General features: G+C 43.5%; 2 protein-coding genes and 1 non-coding gene across 8 annotated transcripts in view; 2 read left to right on the forward strand and 1 right to left on the reverse strand.

Moving 5' to 3' along the window:
* Nucleotides 1-1,151: 1,151 nt before the first annotated feature.
* Nucleotides 1,152-9,754, reverse strand: LOC116562219 (transcription initiation factor TFIID subunit 4-like). Its single transcript, XM_032294351.1, has 3 exons — nt 9,683-9,754; nt 1,843-2,516; nt 1,152-1,529 (listed from the first exon to the last, which is right to left on the reverse strand). Exons 1-3 carry the CDS (start codon nt 9,752-9,754, stop codon nt 1,445-1,447), a joined length of 831 nt encoding a protein of 276 aa, XP_032150242.1. The 3' UTR covers nt 1,152-1,444.
* Nucleotides 2,080-19,598, forward strand: part of RUBCNL (rubicon like autophagy enhancer) — a 46,528-nt gene continuing 29,009 nt past the window's right edge. Inside the window, exons 1-2 of one of the 6 annotated variants that reach the window (XM_032294695.1) lie at nt 2,080-2,218; nt 17,654-18,315. In XM_032294695.1, the coding sequence (XP_032150586.1) occupies nt 17,739-18,315 (577 nt within the window). In that variant the 5' untranslated portion in view covers nt 2,080-2,218; nt 17,654-17,738. The other 5 variants (XM_032294696.1, XM_032294694.1, XM_032294700.1 and 2 more) reach the window with 5 other exon arrangements.
* On the forward strand, nt 15,659-15,849 carry LOC116562545. Its single transcript, XR_004274002.1, has one exon. It is a non-coding gene; the product is annotated as a U2 spliceosomal RNA (small nuclear RNA).

A 19,598-nucleotide genomic window follows, 5' to 3' on the forward strand; every position in this document is an offset into this window, starting at 1 on the left:
CGTCTGTGACCAGATGTTGAGCGTCTATACTCAGATTTAGTAGAAGGCCCATGTGACGGTGTCTAGGCCTGCCTTCTGGCAGCTTTGATAAAGGTGATTTCAGAGTGGCTTCAGGGGGGATGACGAAAGCCCACAATCTTGGTCCAGAATATCCTCATCTCCCTACAAGAATGATTGTCTTGCTTTGGACTATGTCCCATCTGCCAACTAATCCAGTTGTTTTTGGTTTTTGGCATGGCATTTCCTCTCGTTTCAAGATTCTTTAACTTCCTCTTGACTCCTCTTTCCCTTTAAATATCCCTGAAACAGGCTCTTGCCTGGTCCCTTTAGTTCATTATTCTTCTATCTTGCTGGTGGTATAGTAGAACTGGACACAGAGTTTGGTGTTAGATACACCTGCTTTCAAAGCCTAACTGTGCTACTTACTAGCTCTGTGACCTTGGGGAAGTTACTTAAGCTCTCTTAAGTCATAGATTCCCTCTTGCGAAATGGGAACAATGACTTGTTATTCTCAGGGATGCTCATGGGCTTGCTTCAAATAATAAGAAAACGTACCTGGCACATAGCTGATACTCAAAAACTGTTAGAACACACACTCACCTTTTTCTTTCTGATTCATTTAAGGTAAGCCCTTCCCAATAGTCCTTCAGCTGACCTGAATTCCTGGGATACTGTATTTGGAATTCTAAATATACCAAATATCCAGAGTTCTTGCAGGTAAGCTGGTCTAGGCTGCCCCCAAGGGAAGCAGGGTAATCTGCAGCTAGTATTCATCTGACTTTTGTCACACTGATTCAAGATTTTATCTGAAAATGGCAGCAATTAGTACATGGTGCTGCCGTTTTACCACTCTATGCCAGAGGTGCCAGGCAAGTAAAGCCCAAATTACCAGTGCCTTTGTTCCATTCTGGAAATGACAAAAGACAAAGCCAGGGAACTCAGGAAAATGCTGGGTTTGGTTTTGGGCTGCAATGGCACAATCTCGCCGCCGCCGGGGTTCCAGCAATTCTCCTGCCTCAGCCTCCTGAGTAGCTGGGATTACAGGCACGCACCACCACGCCCGGCTAATTTTTACATTTTTAGTAGATAAGGGCTTTCACCATGTTGGCCAGGCTGGTCTCGAACTCCTGACCTCAAGAGATCCGCCCGCCTCGGCCTCCCAAGTGAGTGCTGGAATTGCGTGAGCCACAGCGCCCGGCCACTGCTCAAGATTCTATTCGTGAAAACTTAACGTATTGGTTGGCAGGTTCTTCTAGCACCACCACGATTTCAGGACTAACCACGGCACACCCGTGATGGGATTCCAAACCTTCGCTGCAAAAGACGTGGTGATGAGTTGCTTGACAGTGAAGTCCAAAAGGAGTCGGACTCCGACTCCGGGTGAAGCAGCCAGCAGAGGTCAGAGAGCGGTGGCTCACGGTCGATTTCAGGGCAGACTCATTCTTTATTTCAGGCAATTGTATGAACGCGACATACTGCTGCTTGGTGCATTTGGGGTTGGGAACTCACTGCTGCGAGGTCTTCGACCCCTGAAAGTTTCTTTTTTTTTTTTTTTGAGACGGAGTTTCACTCATGTTACCCAGGCTGGAGTGCAATGGCGCGATCTTGGCTCACCGCAACCTCCGCCTCCTGGGTTCAGGCAATTCTCCTGCCTCAGCCTCCTGAGTAGCTGGGATTACAGGCACGCACCACCATGCCCAGCTAATTTTTTTGTATTTTTGGTAGAGATGGGGCTTCACCATGTTGACCAGGATGGTCTCGATCTCTTGACCTCGTGATCCACCCGCCTCGGCCTCCCAAAGTGCTGGGATTACAGGCTTGAGCCACCGCGCCCGGCCTGACCCCTGAAAGTTTCGTTGCGTCTGGCCCCGCGGGGAGGCCAGGGCGGGATTTCTAAGAGGACGGGCCGAGGCCGGGGCGCCGCAGCCCGGATGTAGGGGGCGCATGGCTAGAGTTCCTTCCATCTCGGCGGCGCCTCGGCGCCTGCAGCAGGAGTGGCGCTTCGCTTCCCTGAGGAGCTTCTTGAGGGCTACGGCGGCCCCCGTGGGGGGCGGGGGGGCGTGGCGGCGTCGGGGCGTCCCTGTCCCCTCCTCGGTCGCTCTCCTCTCTCCCGTTTCTGCTGCCAAGGGGAGCGCCGTGGCCACGGAACGCTGCCCGGAGCCGCGCGAGCGAGGACCCGACGCGTGGCGTTTCCCCGGCGCAGCTTTCCACCACCGGGGTGAGGCGGGCGGGGCCGCGGGCGAGAGAGGGGCGGCGCGGGGCGGAGAGGGTGGTTGGAGAACGGGAAGGGCGGGCCGCGGAGAGGTGGGAGGGTGGAAGGAGCGCCAGAAAGGTTTGTGCCCAGCAGAGACACCCAGGTATCCAGGGTCGGTCAGGGCGGTGTCGGGGACCCTTTGGAGACAGTAGGAAAGGGCTCCTCGCGGGCGGCGGGTTTCTACCGCGCTGACTTTGTGAAGTGAGGTGGACCCTGCGTTGCGCTGGGGCCGGGAGGGGCGCAGAAGCGGGACCTCGGGGCGCTTTTACGCAGGGCGACTCTCAGTGACTGCAGGGCCTGCGCCCTGCGCCCTCCCAGGCGCAGTGTTCCGGGATCAGTGTCTTTAATCGGTTGTCGTCCTCAATACACCCAAAGTCGTGGATATCTGGTGGCAGAAAAACAAACGTTTTGCTCCGTAAACTGAGCTAGGCTGCAGTGTGAAATTGCGGCGTGTTGTTTGGTGGGAGCGCCTTACGTAGTGTCGCCGCCCCCCCACCCCCACGCCACGCCGGACGTGGTCGGGCGAGCGTTCCCCCCACGCGCCCCGCGTGAAGCTCGCCGGCCGAGACTGATGCGGATCCCCTGCGAACTTGATGCTGTCTGCTTGGAGAACGTGGAGAACTTTCAGAGGAAGTGTTATTTCGCCTTGAGTGGAAATTAAGACTCAGAGGGAAAGGTATACTCAAGAGCTGCCCTTGCTAGATTATTACAATGGAATTTGGAAGGATCTTTGAATTGCAGATGTGGTGGGAGCGTGCAGAGGACACAGAATCCATAAGCTTGAATTTCTTAGACCCAGTTTCTTAAAGCCAAGTAGCAGAGAGATCTTGACACGTCAAGAAACTTCCTTGAACTTCAGTTCCCTTGCCTCAGGGGGACAGTGCTCCTGCTGTACCCTACTGTGTAGTTTAGAAGGTTAATGGCTTGGAGGGAGGGAGGTGTTTTGAAGCCTGTAAAGTATCCTATGGAGGTATCTCCACATTGCTGCCCGCTCAAACACTGCCAGCTCCCAGCAGAACCTTGTTTGGAGCGGAGTTAACACAGCATCTTTGCGGGCAGTGCTGGGGTTTTCATGATTACCGGTCCAGAATGTCAGTATGCATCTGTTTCTCAAACCCCAGTTTCTGTACTGCCACATGAAACTGCTCGTTACTGAGTGACAGCAGAGGACAGGAACTTTGGCTTTTTCATTCACTTCTTTAGGGTCTCAACAAAGTGGGAGATGTTAGGAACTTTGATGAAAATTGAGGATCATAGTCTCGGGTTGAGGAGGGGCGTTAGCTTTGACTGGACATAGTCTTTATGCAACCATTTAACTCCAAAAAGTTTGTTGGTTCAGTTCTTGTTTTTTGATACAGGGAACATTCTGTCAGAGCCAAGGTCTCAGTCCAAGAGCAAACATTTTAATTTGAATGATCTTTAGAGAACAGTAAGTAAAAAACTGAAGAAAGGGTGCATTGCTTGCTGACACATTTTCCCTCACCCATCTGAAGACACACAAACAACAGTATTGGCAAATTTGAACCGTTTCCTTTGTTACTTAATCTAGATCCATATTTCTAATATGGAACAATTATTTCTAGTATGGAGAGAAATATGGAATTTCTAATATGGCAGATTAGCATGTTGGGTGTGTTACTGTAAAAATTTAGGCAGTTCTTGGATAAGTATGCCCAGCCTTCCAAAGACTATAAGTGTAGTAATCTTCCTGATTCCCCATTAGATCTCTGATTGTTTTTTCTTTTTAATTAAAAGGAGCTGAAAGATGACTCAGTTAAGAAGGTGGAAAATAAAAGTAGATTTTTTTAACTGTGCTGTCTTATTCTGAACTGAAAGTCTTTTTGCAATAATAGTGATGGTGGTAATAAAGTTAACCTTCATAGGACATTGTGTACCAGACTGATACACGTGCTACAAATCTGTTTGTTCTCATACCATCCTTCATGGGGAGGTTAAGTGCATTGCTCAAAATCACACAGCTATGAAGTCATTTTCTCAGATTGGCATAAAAATTGTATTTAATTGGGTCTTGTGTGTGTGTGTGTTTTAACTTAGCATTGTGTTCTGTCCTACACACAGAGGCGACATGGATGGTGACACTAGGGGCTCTGGACAAGGTTCCAGGATTTGGACTTGAGCATATTGCTGAGTGGCTTTGTGGTCATCACTTTACTTCCTTTTCTGACCCATAAAATGGTGATAATAACTCTATATTGAATGAATGCTTTGTTTCTACTGAGCATAAAGTATGATCTGTGAAAGTAAAATAGTTCTAAGTGTAAAAACAAAAGTTTCAGATTCAAGCCTTTTTGCCATCAGTAGGCTGGAAAATGAATAGATGTTAAACTATATACTTAATGCGATTTTTCCAACAATTATATTGAAAAATTATTCTTTAAAAAATACATCCATTCCAATGATCCTTAGCTTTAAATTTATTAAAAGAAGTAAATGTAAATTGGACCTGAAAGTTTTTTTTCAGTAGGTAACATTGAAAAGCACGCATAGTCAGCAGGTGCTGTTCACTGGTTGATTTTAGGTGATGAAAATTGTAGAGTAAGTATATTTGTAGAAAACGGTGGAGTAAGTACAATCATAGAGTAAATAACTCTTTTTTTTGTTTGTTTTTGAGACAGAGTTTCACTCTTGTTACCCAGGCTGGAGTGCAATGGTGCGATCTCGGTTCACCGCAACCTCCGCCTCCTGGGTTCAGGCAATTCTCCTGCCTCAACCTCCTGAGTAGCTGGGATGACAGGCACACACCACCATGCCCAGCTAATTTTTTGTATTTTTAGTAGAGACGGGGTTTCACCATGTTGACCAGGATGGTCTCGATCTCTTGACCTCGTGATCCACCCGCCTCGGCCTCCCAAAGTGCTGGGATTACAGGCTTGAGCCACCGTGCCCGGCAATAACTCTTTTATATTCTTTTACTCCAACAAGCTACAGTTGATCAGAAGAGAGCTGAATTCCAAAAATAATTGTAGGGCACTTCCCTATTCTCTCTGTATTTACTTGGAAATGATTCTTAGATGTTTTTGGCATGGCCACTTCAAGTTTGTTAAGTGAAGAGACTTGTACTTATCTATATGCATATTTTACAAGTATTTTTAAAAATATGGCTCAATTGTTAAGTCATTTTTTTTGTCCCATGACTTTTATATAAAAATCTGGAGGTTTTTTGGTTGCTCACTCCAGGTTTAGACTTGATTTTATTGTGATCTGGGCTCAGGGAGGTAGACATGTCAACGTCACTAGCATTGCCAAGGTATAGGCAGTCTGCTCCATGCTGGGTAAATATTAATATTCTGAAAAGATGTTTGAGTCCACAAGATTTAAAGATCTTCTCTTCACTCCTGTGCTTGTAGAATTACAGCTAGATTAGTTTAGCCTGGGCCTCCTGGGTCTTGGTCATTTGAAAATGGCTCAGGTAGTCTTGCTGTTTGTCTAGTATGGCAGAAACAATTCATTGTTTACTCCATGTATCTTCTATTATACTGTGAAATTAAAGATGATAATTTTCACCAGGCACTGTGGCGTGTGCCTATAGTCCCAGCTATGCCTGATGCTGAGGTGGGAAGATCACTTGAGCCCAGGAGTTCTGGGCTGTAGTGTGCTATGCCGATCGGGTGTCCATACTAAGTTCGACATCAATAAGGTGACCTCCCAGGAGCAGGGGACCACCAGCTTGCCTAAGTGGGGGTGAACTGGCCCAGGTCGGAAGTGGAACAGGTCAAAACTCCCATGCTGATCAGTAGTGGGATTGCGCTTCTGAATAGCCACTGCACTCTGGCCTGGGCAACATAGCAAGACCCTGTCTCTAAAAAAATAAAAATAAAGATGATAGTTTCCTTGCTTTCTGTTTTTCCAAACAATGCCACTTGGACTTGTGGGTTTTGCTCATATATTGACTGTTTCTTATTCAAGATACCTTTAATAGCCTTCACCCTACCCCCATCCTCCAGCTGCCCTTTGGATGTGGCTATGTAGACACCAAGAGAGTTCCTTTTTGTTGGGGGCTGGGCTAGGATGGTAATAATCTGAAACACCTTGAAGAATTCTGAGCTAATCAAAGCAGAAGGAAATGATGTGTGTGTAGAAAATTTGGAACTGTGCCAGGCACAAAGTAAATGTCATATAAGATATAAGCGTTGGTTATGAATTGATGAAGAGGAAGAGGTCAGAAGATGAATGCTGTAGAGAAGGCTATAGGCAGTACATGGGGAGAGCGGTTACCTGTAGAAATGCGATTTTGTCAACGGTGATGGGAAAGTCTCAGTTTGGAGGTCATGGGAAAGGTCTTCATTTAAATAAAGATCCACAAGAGGGTATGGGTAGAGGCGTCCAGGTAGCAGATAAGGAGGTCAGATAGGCAACCTAGGGACTCATGGACAGGTGTAGAAAATTGAAGCTTTTTAGAAAACTTACAGGAATTTTTTAATAGAAAATTTCAAACTCAGACATGGAAAGAGTAGTTCAATGAATAATCTCCTTTCTCCCAGCTTCAGCAGTTATCAGCTTGGCCAGCTGTGCTTTATCCATGTTGCCCACTGGCATAATTTTAAAGCAGATTTAAGAAATTCTACCAGTTATTTCTATTTATTGTCCCCACTGGCATTCTATCAGTTATTTCTAAATGCTTCAGTATATATTTCTAAAAAACAGGCACTTAAAACATAACCACGATACATAACTTTTTTTTTTTTTTTTTGAGACAGAGTCTTACTCTGTTGTCCGGGCTGGAGTGCAGTGGTGTGATCTCAGCTCACTGCAACCTCTGCCTCCCAGGTTCAAGTGATTCTTCTACCTCAGCCTCCCAAGTAGCTGGGACTCCAGGCATGTGTCACCACACCCAGCTAATTATTGTATTTTTAGTATAGATGGGGTTTCACCATGTTGGCGAGGACGGTCTCGATCTCTTGACCTTGGGATCCACCTGCCTTGACCTCTCAAAGTGCTGGGATACCAGCTGTGAGCCACTGTACCCAGCCAATATTTAACTTTTTTGACCTTGTTTATTATCTATAAATCTCAGCCTTAGAGCCTTCTTGCTGCACTGGTTTAAAAATAGGTGTGGATATCTGGATTCTTCAGCGTAGGGTCTGAGAGTAGGTGCTCGATTGCTGGTGGTCATCTGTTGTATTTACCAGCCCTTGATTTTTTTTTCCTTTTCCCTTTCTAAATAGTTCTATGACACTTTCACTTTTACTTCCTCTTTCTTCTCCATACCTATTTTTGACACATTTATTCAATATTTCCTTTATCTACTGTCCACTTCTCCTTTTAGCTTTCTCCTGTCCTTTTACTGTTTTTGTCCACAGCCTGATGTGTAGCTTGTGCTCCTTTGATTCCTGTAGCCCATCAAATACAGCTCCCTTTAGTTCTAGATCTTTTTGAAGGGAGATGACCATTTTCTATTTCTTATTTTTTTAAAAAATACTGTTACTGAGATTGAGATAGAATTTACATGCCAAACACGTCACTGATTTAAAGTGTACAAGTCTAGCCAGGCTTGGGGCTCATGCCTATAATCCTAGCACTTTTTGAGGCTGAACTAGGAGGATTGCTTGAGACCAGGAGTTTGAGGCCAACCTGACCAACATAGTGAGGCCTCTCCTCTACAAAAATAAAAAATTGCCCAGATGTGGTGGCACACCTGCGGTCCCAGTTGCTGTGAAGGCTGAGACAGTAGAATCACTTGAGCCCAGGAGGTCAAGGCTGCAGTAAGCTGTGATCATGCCACTGCACTCCAGCCTGAGCAACAGAGGTGAAGGTGGGCAGATCACCCAAGGTCAGGAGTTTGAGACTAGCCTGAGCAACATGGAGAAACCCTGTCTCTACTAAACATACAAAATTAGCCAGGCATGGTGGCACATGCCTGTAATCACAGCTACTCGGAGGACTGGGGCAGGAGAATCTATTGAACCCAGGAGGCAGGGGTTACGGTGAACCAAGATCATGCCATCGCACTCTAGCCTGGTCAACAAGAGCAAAACTCTGTCTCAAAAAAAAGAAAGCGTACAAGTCAGTGATTTTTAGTATATTCACAAATATATGCCATCATTACCACAGTTGATTTTATAACATTTTCATCACCTCGAAAACAAACCTGGTACCCTTTAGTTGTTCCCATCCCACCATCCTAAGCTACCACAAATCTACTTTCTATCTCGATGGATTTGCCTATTCTGGACATTTTGTGTGTGTGTGTGTGTGTATATATATATATATGAAATGTCTTTTGTGTCTGGCGTCTTTCACTTAGGATAATGATTTCAGTGCTCATCCATATCATAGCATGAATTAGCACTTCATTTCTAATTATGGCTGAATAACATTTCATTGTACAGATATAGCACACTTTGTTAATTCATCAGTTGATGGTCATTTTGTTTCCACTTTTTGGCTATTATGGATAGTGCTGCTAGAAATATTTGGCACAAGTTTTTGAGTGAATATGTGTTCTTATTTCTCTTGGGTATATCCGGGAGTAGAATTATTAGATCAAATGGTAACTGTATATTTAACCTGGGAGTAGAATTATTAGATCAAATGGTAACTGTATATTTAACTATTTGAGGAACTATCAGAACATTTTCCAATATGGCTCTCTATTTTATTTGCCCAAACATGGAAATCTAGCCATTTTTCAAGTGCAGTTACCTACCCTTGCTTTGGATAAATATCTGTATTAATATTTTTTCACAGTCTTAACAAATTATGTTAAGTATAATTCTGTTTTTAATTTTTTTGTATGTAAGATTTTTAAGTAGAATGTTAATTTATCGGTGGTCCCCAGAGTGGAGGGTATTTACCTTTAAATGTAAGATGACTCATTGGAAAGAAAGAACAAAAGTCTTTTTTACGTATGCTGTATGTATCCTAATGTATTAGAATAGCTGTATATGTGTAATGTGTATAAATTAATATTCTTATATTAGATCTGTATAGTGCAAATTTTTTATATAAATAGGAAGGAGTAATCATAAAATTTTGTGAACAATTGTTCCAGAGGCGTGAAATAAAATATACCTATGTGGTTCTTAATCCTGTATCTTATGATATATCTGATGGTAAAGTTCTTAAAATTACTTTGCTAATGAAATTGAGAATATCCTGCTAATTTCAGCCCACATGGAACATGTGAATACCAGTGGAAACAGCTTTGGATCAGGTTCAGACTTTTGTTTTTGTCCTACTTCTGCTAATTACTAATGGTGAGACTTTGGGTAAGTCCCCTCGTGGTCTCCATTTCAGTTCTCAAATTGGCATAATACCTGAAATTTTGCCAGTTATTATTTTGCAGAATGAGACTGGAAAGGGTGTCATATACAGTGACCACAGGGAGTTAGTCATTTGTGTGTTTTGGACAACTTTTAGGTAAAATATCCAATTTTTCTTGAATTTTGCCTTCCCCTTCTTACTTACCCATTTCTCTTGATTGCTTTCTGTCCTTCCTTTGTGTTCTTCTGACAGCAGACCTTCAAAATTAATCGTCATTGCCAAAGACTGAATCAGCTGGAGTGGCGTCTGTGTGACACCACCCAGCCGTATTGCCGTGTAGATAGCACTGTTTCCTTTCTGCTGCTTTCACTACAACGTGGCGTTTAGATGAAATAGGAGAATTGCAGTTTACTGCAATTCCTGGGTGCTATTTTGGAAGCTGTTGAGTCAAATTACTGGGCATCTTAATAGTTTCTATTTGATATGTGACAGTTTTAGACTCCGTTATTCTCCTTGGGGATCTGAATCTTTGCCTAACGTCAAAGCATGAGGAGAAGTAGGTACTGAGAAAGAAGGGAAGAAGTTCTGGGGAACTATGTTAACTAAACAGCTCACATGCTACACAGTTAAAGATTTATTCATGCTCTACTCAGCATTTGTTTATTACTCGGTGTGCTTAGTAACCTACCATAAAATTGATAAAAATGAATTTTACCTTTCGCTCTAGATTCTTACTTATGATTTCTATCCTCTAATATCCTTTATTCTGAGGAAATGGTTGATGAACATTTTACGTCATGATTTCCAATTTATTCTAAAAGGTGATTCCATTCCTGAATTCCTTTCTTGAGTAACAAAGAAATAACCAGCATAAACATACCTAGGTATTGTTTGATAATTTGTTCATGATTTCATTCATAAGTACAAAGAATATATTTATTGAGCACCTATTATTACCACTGTTCTGAGTTCTGGGGATAAAGCAGTGTCCAAAATACATTCTTTTAAAAAGTGCCCTCTGCCAGGCGTGGTGGCTCACACCTGTAATGCTAGCACTTTGGGGAGGATGAGGCGGGTGGATCACCTGAGGTCAGGAGTTTGAGACCAGCCTGGCGAACATGGTGAAACCCCGTCTCTACTAAAAATGTAAAAAATTAGCCAGGCGTGGTAGCGGGCGCCTGTAATGCCTGCTACTAGGGAGGTGAGGCAGGAGAATCACTTAAACCTGGAAAGCAGAGGTCTCTGTGAGCCGAGATTGCACCATGCACTCCAGCCTGGGCAACAAGATGGAAACTATGTCTCAAAAAAAAGAAGTACCCTCATAGATTTAACATTCTGGTCAGTGCTGGTCATTGAGGTTAAATACAATGAGATTTGTGCTAAAGAGAGAAATAGAGCTAAAAAGGGGGATAGGAACTGTTCGGGAGGGGGAGGGGCAATTACTGGTTTTTATAGGGTACCAGGGAGGCCTCACTGACAAGGTAAGATTTAAGATGTGTCATTACTCTGATGCCCCTAGTTATGTGTTCAATAGGCAGTTAGTGTTGGAGCACAGAAAACCCTAAATGCTAAATCTGATGTACTTTCACCTATTTGTGAAATAACTTGAAGACTATTATATGTAGTGGGAGCAAAATCTGCTTTGCTCTCAAGGTGCTGGCTGCTTATGATCTGAAAGATTTTTGTGAGGTCACTGTAGACATGCCCAACTGAGGCATCTGTCCCTCCTGCAGAAGTTGCATCTTTGCTGTTAATACTGTGTCACTGTGGTGGCTCTAGTGATGCAGTCAGTCATTCTCGATGGGGCCACTGACTCTGATGTCAGAGTGACTTGGCTGGAGGAGTCCTGAAGCCTCTTGTTTGTCCAGGGCCTTTGCTGCAGCTTATGTGTTAACTAGTAATCTGGCCTTTGCTTACCCTTTAATCCCAGCTGGAAAATCTCAGTAAGAATGATGGTAAGCTTGGAGATTGATCTCTCTTCCTTTAAATGTTTTTGGAAATTGATTTTATTTTTTGTACCTAAGAATCTCTGATTCAAAGGACCCCTTTTTGACAGTTGGAAAGTATGTTGAGAAGATGCTAAGTATTGCTTAGACCTGTATTACCTCTGCTTATCACTTCTTGGAATGTATGTATGTCTGAATACGTGGTATGTCTATACACTATCTTCCTTCCACCAGAACATAAGCTGTGGGAGGGCAGGAAGCTTATTTTAGTCTCCTGTTTTGTTACCCCAGTGCTACCAAAACGAAAACAATGCCAGACTTGTTGTAGATGCTCAGTGAATATTTCTTAACTGAAAAACTAACATACAACAAGCAATATGGCAACAAGTAACATACCTGGCAGTGGTATCATAGCACCTGGAAATTATTTGTTGCCTTAAAGATAAAATAAAAATGGGATAGTGACCTCCTGCCACTACTGCATGGACTTTGATGGTTTCCGATCATTACTCTCTCCTCTGTGTCAGTCTGCCTCTTCGAGAAACTCATACTCCTGGTGAGTGTTTGACCTGGCCTTTTGTCTTCTCTCTGCCACTGCCTAGCTGTGACCTTAAATATGGTTGTGAATCTATTATGGACCTATTCTAGCTCCTAATGATTTGATTTTGTAACCTGGCAAAACAGCACCTGTTGATTATTTTTGCGAAGCAACAACACTTTTCTAGAAGGAAGTGAAGCAAACATCTGCTTCTGACAGTTGCATTTTATGAGGAAGTTGGTTTTTGCTCAATGCACTTAGGTCAATCCATGTATGGAAGGCCAGGAAATAAGGTCATTCTCTTTGAACTGTTGACTTTAATCTGTTTCTAAAAAACACTGGGATTGGGCAGGCATGGTGGTTTATGCCTGTAATCCCAGCACTTTAGGAGGCTGAGTTGGGTGGATCACTTGATGTCAGGAGTTCAAGACCAGCCTGGTCAACATGGTAAAACACCATCTCTACTAAAAATCCAAAATTAGCTGGGTGTAGTGGCTCCCACCTGTAATCCCAGCTGCTAGGGAGACTGAGGCTTGAGAATCCCTTGAATCCAAGAAGCGGAGGTTGCAGTGAGCTGAGATCATGCCATTGCACTCCAGCCTGGGTAACAGAGCGAGACTCCATCCCAAAAAAGCAAAACCACTGGCATCACTACTACTTTACCATTTGAGATTGCATATTGCATATTTTTCACATGGTTTCACATCTATAATCATCTCCCCCCACCAAACACACAATGGATATGTGTAGAAAATTGAGAGTAAACCATAACTTAGTTATGTAGTTTTATTCTCTCGGAAATAATGAGGTTGTCATGAACTATGGACTCAGATTGAGTGGAACTAGTAAGAGAAAGGACCCAAAAAAGAAATTCAACCAAAAAATGACATGAACGAGGATGTTCATTGTTGTATACTTTATAGTTGCAAAAAGCTAAAGATAAATTTCTATCAGGAAGGTCTGGCTAAGTAAAATATGATGTATTTATACTAAGACTGTTTAGGAGAATCAGATATACCTTCAAGACATACTGTTGAGTGGAAAAGAAGGTAAGTTGTAGAATATCTTCAGTATGATCCCATGGATGTGTATAAAAAAGAAAACTTATCTTTTTGTCTGAAATCTGTACGCTAATTCATAGATAAAGGTCTAGAAAGAACAGAATGGTTAACATGTTATTTCTGAGAATAAAGTAGGATTGTGGGGCTTAGGGTGATGAGAGCCGTTTGCTTTTTACTCTAGGCTTCTGTGTTTGGGCATTTGATAAAAACATAGTCATGGTTCCCTTTTGTAATTATAAAATCCAGAATTACTGGAGAGGAAAAGATGTGTGACAAAGAGAAATTGGTGTACAAGGTGGGATTTGAGGTCAGGAGAAGAAAGATAGGCATTTTGGGCTAGTGAGTTCTGGCAGTTAACACAGCCAGCTGTACTCTATGATATATATATACATATATATATATATATATATATTTTTTTTTTTTTTTTCTTTTTTCGTTTTTTTTTTTGTGACAGAGCTTCACTCTTGTTATCCAGGCTGGAGTGCAATGGCATGATCTCGGCTCACTGCAACCTCCGCCTCCCAGGTTTAAGCAATTCTCCTGCCTCAGCCTCCCAAGTACCTGGGATTACAGGGATGCACCACCACGTCTAGTTAATTTTGTATTTTTGGTAGAGACAGGGTTTCACCATGTTGGTCAGGGCAGTCTTGAACTCCTGACATCAGGTGATCCACCCACCTCGCCCTCCCAAAGTGCTGGGATTACAGGCGTGAACCACTGTGGTTGGCCTTCCGTGATATTTTGTGAATGGTGATTTGGGGCTTTTTGTGTGTTTTCAAGATGCATGTATATGTGCATATATGTATGTTACATACAAAAGGTGCATTTATATATTAATATATGTTGTATACAAAAGAAATATATATATATATATATATGCATCCAGAAACAATGTATGTTATATACAAAAGATATATACACACATACAGTTGACCCTTCAACAATGCAGGGGTTAGGGATGCTAACACCCTGCGCAGTTGAAAATCTGCACATAACTTTTGACTCCCCAAAACTTAACACGACTTACAACCTACTGTTAACCACAGCCTTGCCGATAAACAGTTGATTAACACATATGTTGTATGTTAGTGTAGAATACTATATACTGCATTTTTACAATAAAGTAGAGAAAAGAAAATGTATTAAGAAAGCCATAAGGAGGAGAGAATATATTTACTGTTCATTAGGTGGAAATAGATCATCATAAAGGTCTTCATCCTCATCCTCTCATGTTGAGTAGACTGAAGAGGAGGAGGAAGAAGAGGCGTTCGTCTTGCTGCCTCAGGGTGACAGATTTGGAAGAAAATCCACATATTAGTGGACCCACGAACTTCAAATCCATGTTGTTCAAGGGTCAACTGTGTGTGTGTGTATTTGTGTGTGTGTGTGCATGTAAATTATACATGTAATGTTTATTACTCCAAGAGGTATGAACTAGAATATAGGGCCCGCAAATCAAGAAGTCTCAAAAACTCTTGAGACTCAAAATCTCAAGAACAGTTTTCATATGTACCTTATTTTGGTCTACTGAACTTATATCTTATTATTAGGTGAGAACAATTTCATGGTTTTAGGAAACATGGATTCACTTCTATTCTTGTATGAGTAATGAGTAATTCTGAACTCACACAATAATAGAAGTGAATTCTTTTAATAGAACAGTTGTATCTGCCACAGAAGTCTTTTCTCTAGCTCTTTCTTTCTTTCTTCTTTTTTTGAGGCTGAGTCTTGCTGTCACCCCAGCTAGAGTGCAATGCCATGATCTCGGCTCACTGCAACCTCCACCTCCCGGGTTCAAGCAATTCTCCTGCCTCAGCCTCCTGAGTAGCTGGGATTACAGGCGCCTGCCACCACACCCAGCTAATTTTTGTATTTTTGGTAGAGATGGGGTTTCGCCCTGTTGGTCCTGAACTCCTGACCTCAGGTTACCCACCTGCCTCAGCCTCCCAAAGTGCTGGGATTAGAGGAGTGAGCCACTGCACCCAGCCTTTTCTCTAGCTTTTAGTTTTGTCTCCATTTTGTTGGATTTGTTCTTTCAGTCTATAAACATGTACTGAACCCCCGTATGCAACTCTAGGTTTAGGGCATACTACCTGGCAGGGAACAGACAAGGCCCCTCCTCTCATGGAGCTTATAGTCAGGTGGGGATGGGGGGAAGAATGGCAGTGATGAACTGAAAAATAGCAGGAAGTGAGCACCTCTGTGATGAAAACTAAATGTGAGAGGTAATGATGGGGGAACTACCTTAAGAAAGGTGGTTAGGAAAGATATCTTTGAGGAAGTAATTTATAAATCAAGGCATTCGTGACAGGAAAGAGACAGATGTGTGATCATCCAGGGGAGGAGCATTTCAGAAAGAGGAAACATAGAACAGCACTCCTAGAGTTAGAAGAACTCTATAGGGCCCAAGAGCTTGCAGTGTGGTTGGGGCTTACGGAGGCTGGATGAAGATAAGTAAGAGAGGTTCACAGGGACAGCCTCATGTCAGGCCTTGAGGACAAGGTAAGGAGTCTGGATTTTATTCCAGATTTGGTGGGAAGCCTTTGGGGAATTTTGATTAGGGCAACTGCATGATCTGATTTAGGTTTATAAAAGATATCTCTGAATACCTGTTGATTATAAATGGGCAAGAGTAATGGCTTCTCGGCCTTTTGGCTAAGATCGAGTGTAGTATCCATTCTTATCAGTTTAATATCTGATATGTCCTCTACCTGAGGACAATATATTAAATGGATTTTTGGAGCAGGGATATGGAATAGGAGCTTGCTCCGTCTGCTCCACACGTCCACCTGGTATTGCAGTACCTCCAGGAACGGTGTACCCCTCTGGGGGTTAAAACATGGTGTTACAGGCCTGGTGTGGTGGCTCACACCTGTAATCCCAGGACTTTGGGAGGCTGAGGTAGGCAGATCACGAGGTCAGGAGTTCAAGACCATCCTGGCTAAGATGCTGGAACCCCATCTCTACTAAAAATACAAAAATTTGCCGATGTGGTGGCGACTACCTGTAATCCCAGCGACTCTGGAGGCTGAGGCAGAGAATTGCTTGAACCCAGGAGGCGGAGGTTGCAGTGAGCCTAGGTTGCACTACTGCACTCTAGCCTGGACGACAGAGCAAGACTCCATCTCAAACAAGTAGAATAAAATAAAATAAATGGGCAAGAGTAACAGCAGGGAAACCAATTGGGATGCTCTGGCTGCATGTCCCGGTGTGAGAAGATGTTGACCCAGACTAAGATGGCAGCTATCGCTATAAACTTGCTGATTGATTGAAAGTGGAGAGCTAAGGAAAGATAGGATCAGAAATGACTCCAAAGTTTCAGGCTTGGGTGACTGGGGCAGGAGGGTTGAGGGAAGCAGGGAAGGAGCAGGTTTGGGGAGAAATGAATGATTATTTCGGATGTATCAGGTTGCAATGCCCACTGGACAAATGTCAAATAGGCAGTAAGACGTGCTAGCTGGGAGATCAGAAATAGAGAGATACATGTGGGAATTGTCTACATACACAGTGATGGTATTTGCAGCCCTGTAATTGACTCCAGAGTCTCATGTTCACTACTGTGCAGGATGAATGTGGCATAGGCCACTCTTCTATCTCTAGGCCTTCCCCTGGCTCTTCTTGCTTTTGCTGTTGAAAGTTGCTTTTAGCTTCACAATGCAAAGGGCAGTGGGAGAACAGAAAAAACATTTCTCTAGCCTGTAACTACAGTGACAAGAGTGCTTCTTATTTGTGTAGCTCTCAACATTTTAATCATTACCTCTTCAGTAAAGCTAAAATCTGAGCTTAGAAGTAAGTGGGTCATTTGGATTCTAGGTTCATACTGTGTTATTTAAATATTATGAACTGAGAATACATTGATATTGATATTGTAAGTGTGAAAGGTAAAAGTTACGTGAGCCAAATCTTTAGTACTATGGATCATTCCTCTGTTTTAGGTACCACTTTACCTACTTCATTGAAACACAAGGACCAACTAAATGAAAATAAGAACATATCGAAGTGCCTGGGCATGGTGGCTCATAGCTGTAACCCCAGCACTTTGGGAGGCTGAGGCAGGTGGATCACCTGAGGTCAGGAGTTTAAGACCAGCCTGACCAACAAGTGAAACCCTGTCTCTACTAAAAATACAGAAATCAGCCAGGTGTGGTGGTGGGTGCCTGTAATCCCAGCTACTCGGGAGGTTGAGGCACGAGAATAGCTTGAACCCAGGAGGCAGAGGTTGCAGTGAGCCAAGATTGCACCACTGCACTCCAGCCTAGGTGACAGAGTAAAAATATGCAAATGTGTTTTTACTTCCATCTTGTATTTGACATTTAATTGTATTAAAATAATTCTGATGCATGGATGTTTTACTTTTTTATGTAATTTATCAGTAAGAAATCTCCTTTATGATTTCTTAATTTTATGCTTTGAAAAATGTATCCTCTCCCAATGTCAAGCCTCTCTAGATTTGCTGCAGTTTTATGGCTGATTTATTTATTTTTTGACTTGTAAATCCAAGTGGACTTTACTATGTTGGGTAGAGCCAAGTACAGACTTCTAAATGTTGGGTTTTGCCATCTCAAAATAATTTGTAGCCAAGATACAATTGAATTCTTACTTATTTTGAATGATTCTTTGGTCATTGCAGAATAGGTCTCCAGACCCCCAGCTGGCCATGTGGTGAGTTCAGGGCCCAAATCAAGTAGTACAACAGCAATTGGGGAACTCCCTCTATGTGTTTTGAATGGATTCACACCAGCCCCACACCTGGAAAGATGGTGTCACAGTCTACAGTCGGGCAGGATTCTCCTGTGGACCCCTGGGAAGGGATCAGCAATCACCCTGACATTATTGATGGTTCGCCCAGACTCGTGAACACTGACCATCCTCCTTGCCAATTAGACGTCAGGCTCATGAGGCACAAAGCTTCCTGGATCAGCCCCCAGGATGTGCAGAAACAGCTGCAGGACTTGCAACCTCAGGTGCCGGGAGAGGGGAAAAGTGGGGCCCACTTTGTGATGGACGCTGCCTCTCCCTCAGGCCCTTCACCTTTGTGCCTTGGGGACTCCCTGGCAGAGACGACATTGTCAGAGGATACTACGGACTCCACTGGCAGCACCTCTCCCCATGGCTCGAGTGAAAAGAGGAGCAGCTTCTCTCTGTCCTCAACAGAAGGACAAGTGGTCCTCCCAGGACGCTCTGATCAGGTGTCTCTGCTTACAAGCCCTAGGATTTTGGACACCTCCCCATATCCTGAGATTGACAGTGATCTTTTTGATCCTTCCCACTTGACATCTTCTGCTGATGAAGGTAATTGTAGTAGTTGACCTCCCTCAGTCCTGTCTTTTCACACACTTGCTTTGCCTTGCTCTAAAGCCTGCCTTATTGTCTTCTCCATGGGAGAAAAGTTCGTGGTTTCCACTTTGACCGGACACCAGTGCATTACCTCATTTAAGATTGTCATCAGCCCAGCCACCTGGGTGGTCATAACAGGTGAAATCAAGTGTTGGCTTTCTCCTTAGACAGCAGGGAATTTTCATCTTTTTAGCTTAACGTAGTTGATAATCAATGCCACGTGCCATCTTTAAGCTGGTGTCTGCCTTCAGGAACTTAGAGCTCATTAAGTTGTCTACAGGGGAGGGCATCGGAAGCACTCTCAAGTCAGCGTGGGGGTTGGAGGTGTTTCTAGACAGTCATGGGGGCTCCATTTCACACCAGTACCTAGTAGGTGATGAACTCGCTTCACTTGTTGCATTTACCTTTGCAGAGTCTGATGGGAAAATAGTGAGATTTTAAACAATAACTACACTACCCCCCGAAGACTATACAAAATATCTTATTAAAACAAGGGCTTGGGCCGGGCGCAGTGGCTCAAGCCTGTAATCCCAGCACTTTGGGAGGCTGAGGCAGGTGGATCACGAGGTCAAGAGATCGAGACCATCCTGGTCAACATAGCGAAACCCTGTCTCTACTAAAAATACAAAACATTAGCTGGGCATGGTGTCGCATGTCTGTAGTCCCAGCTACTCAGGAGGTTGAGACAGGAGAATTGCCTGAACCCAGGAGGCGAAGGTTGCGGTGAGCCGAGATTGCGCTATTGCACTCCAGCCTGGGTAACTAGAGCGAAACTCCATCTCAAAAATAAAAAAAATAAAACAAGGGTTCTCACTGCTATGAAGTAATGTACGTATTCCTAAGACCCTAAAATTCCTAAAAATTGGATAATCCATGCAAAGTGCTACTCAAGAGTCATTAAGTTAGCTATTATTGTTATAATCTGTGGCATGTTTCTTTCATTTTAAAATATTTATGTTAGGCCGGGCGCGGTGGCTCAAGCCTGTAATCCCAGCACTTCGGGAGGCCGAGGCGGGTGGATCACGAGGTCAAGAGATCGAGACCATCCTGGTCAACAAGGTGAAACCTCGTCTCTACTAAAAATACAAAAATTAGCTGGGCATGATGGTGCATGCCTGTAGTCCCAGCTACTCGGGAGGCTGAGGCCAGAGAATTGCTTGAACCCAGGAGGCGGAGGTTGCGGTGAGCCGAGATGGTGCCATTGCACTCCAGCCTGGGCAACAACAGCAAAACTCCAT

The sequence above is a fragment of the Sapajus apella genome, unplaced genomic scaffold, assembly GCF_009761245.1.
Source record: "Sapajus apella isolate SASKATOON/1434 unplaced genomic scaffold, GSC_monkey_1.0 scaffold32, whole genome shotgun sequence".
Lineage (NCBI taxonomy): Eukaryota > Metazoa > Chordata > Mammalia > Primates > Cebidae > Sapajus > Sapajus apella.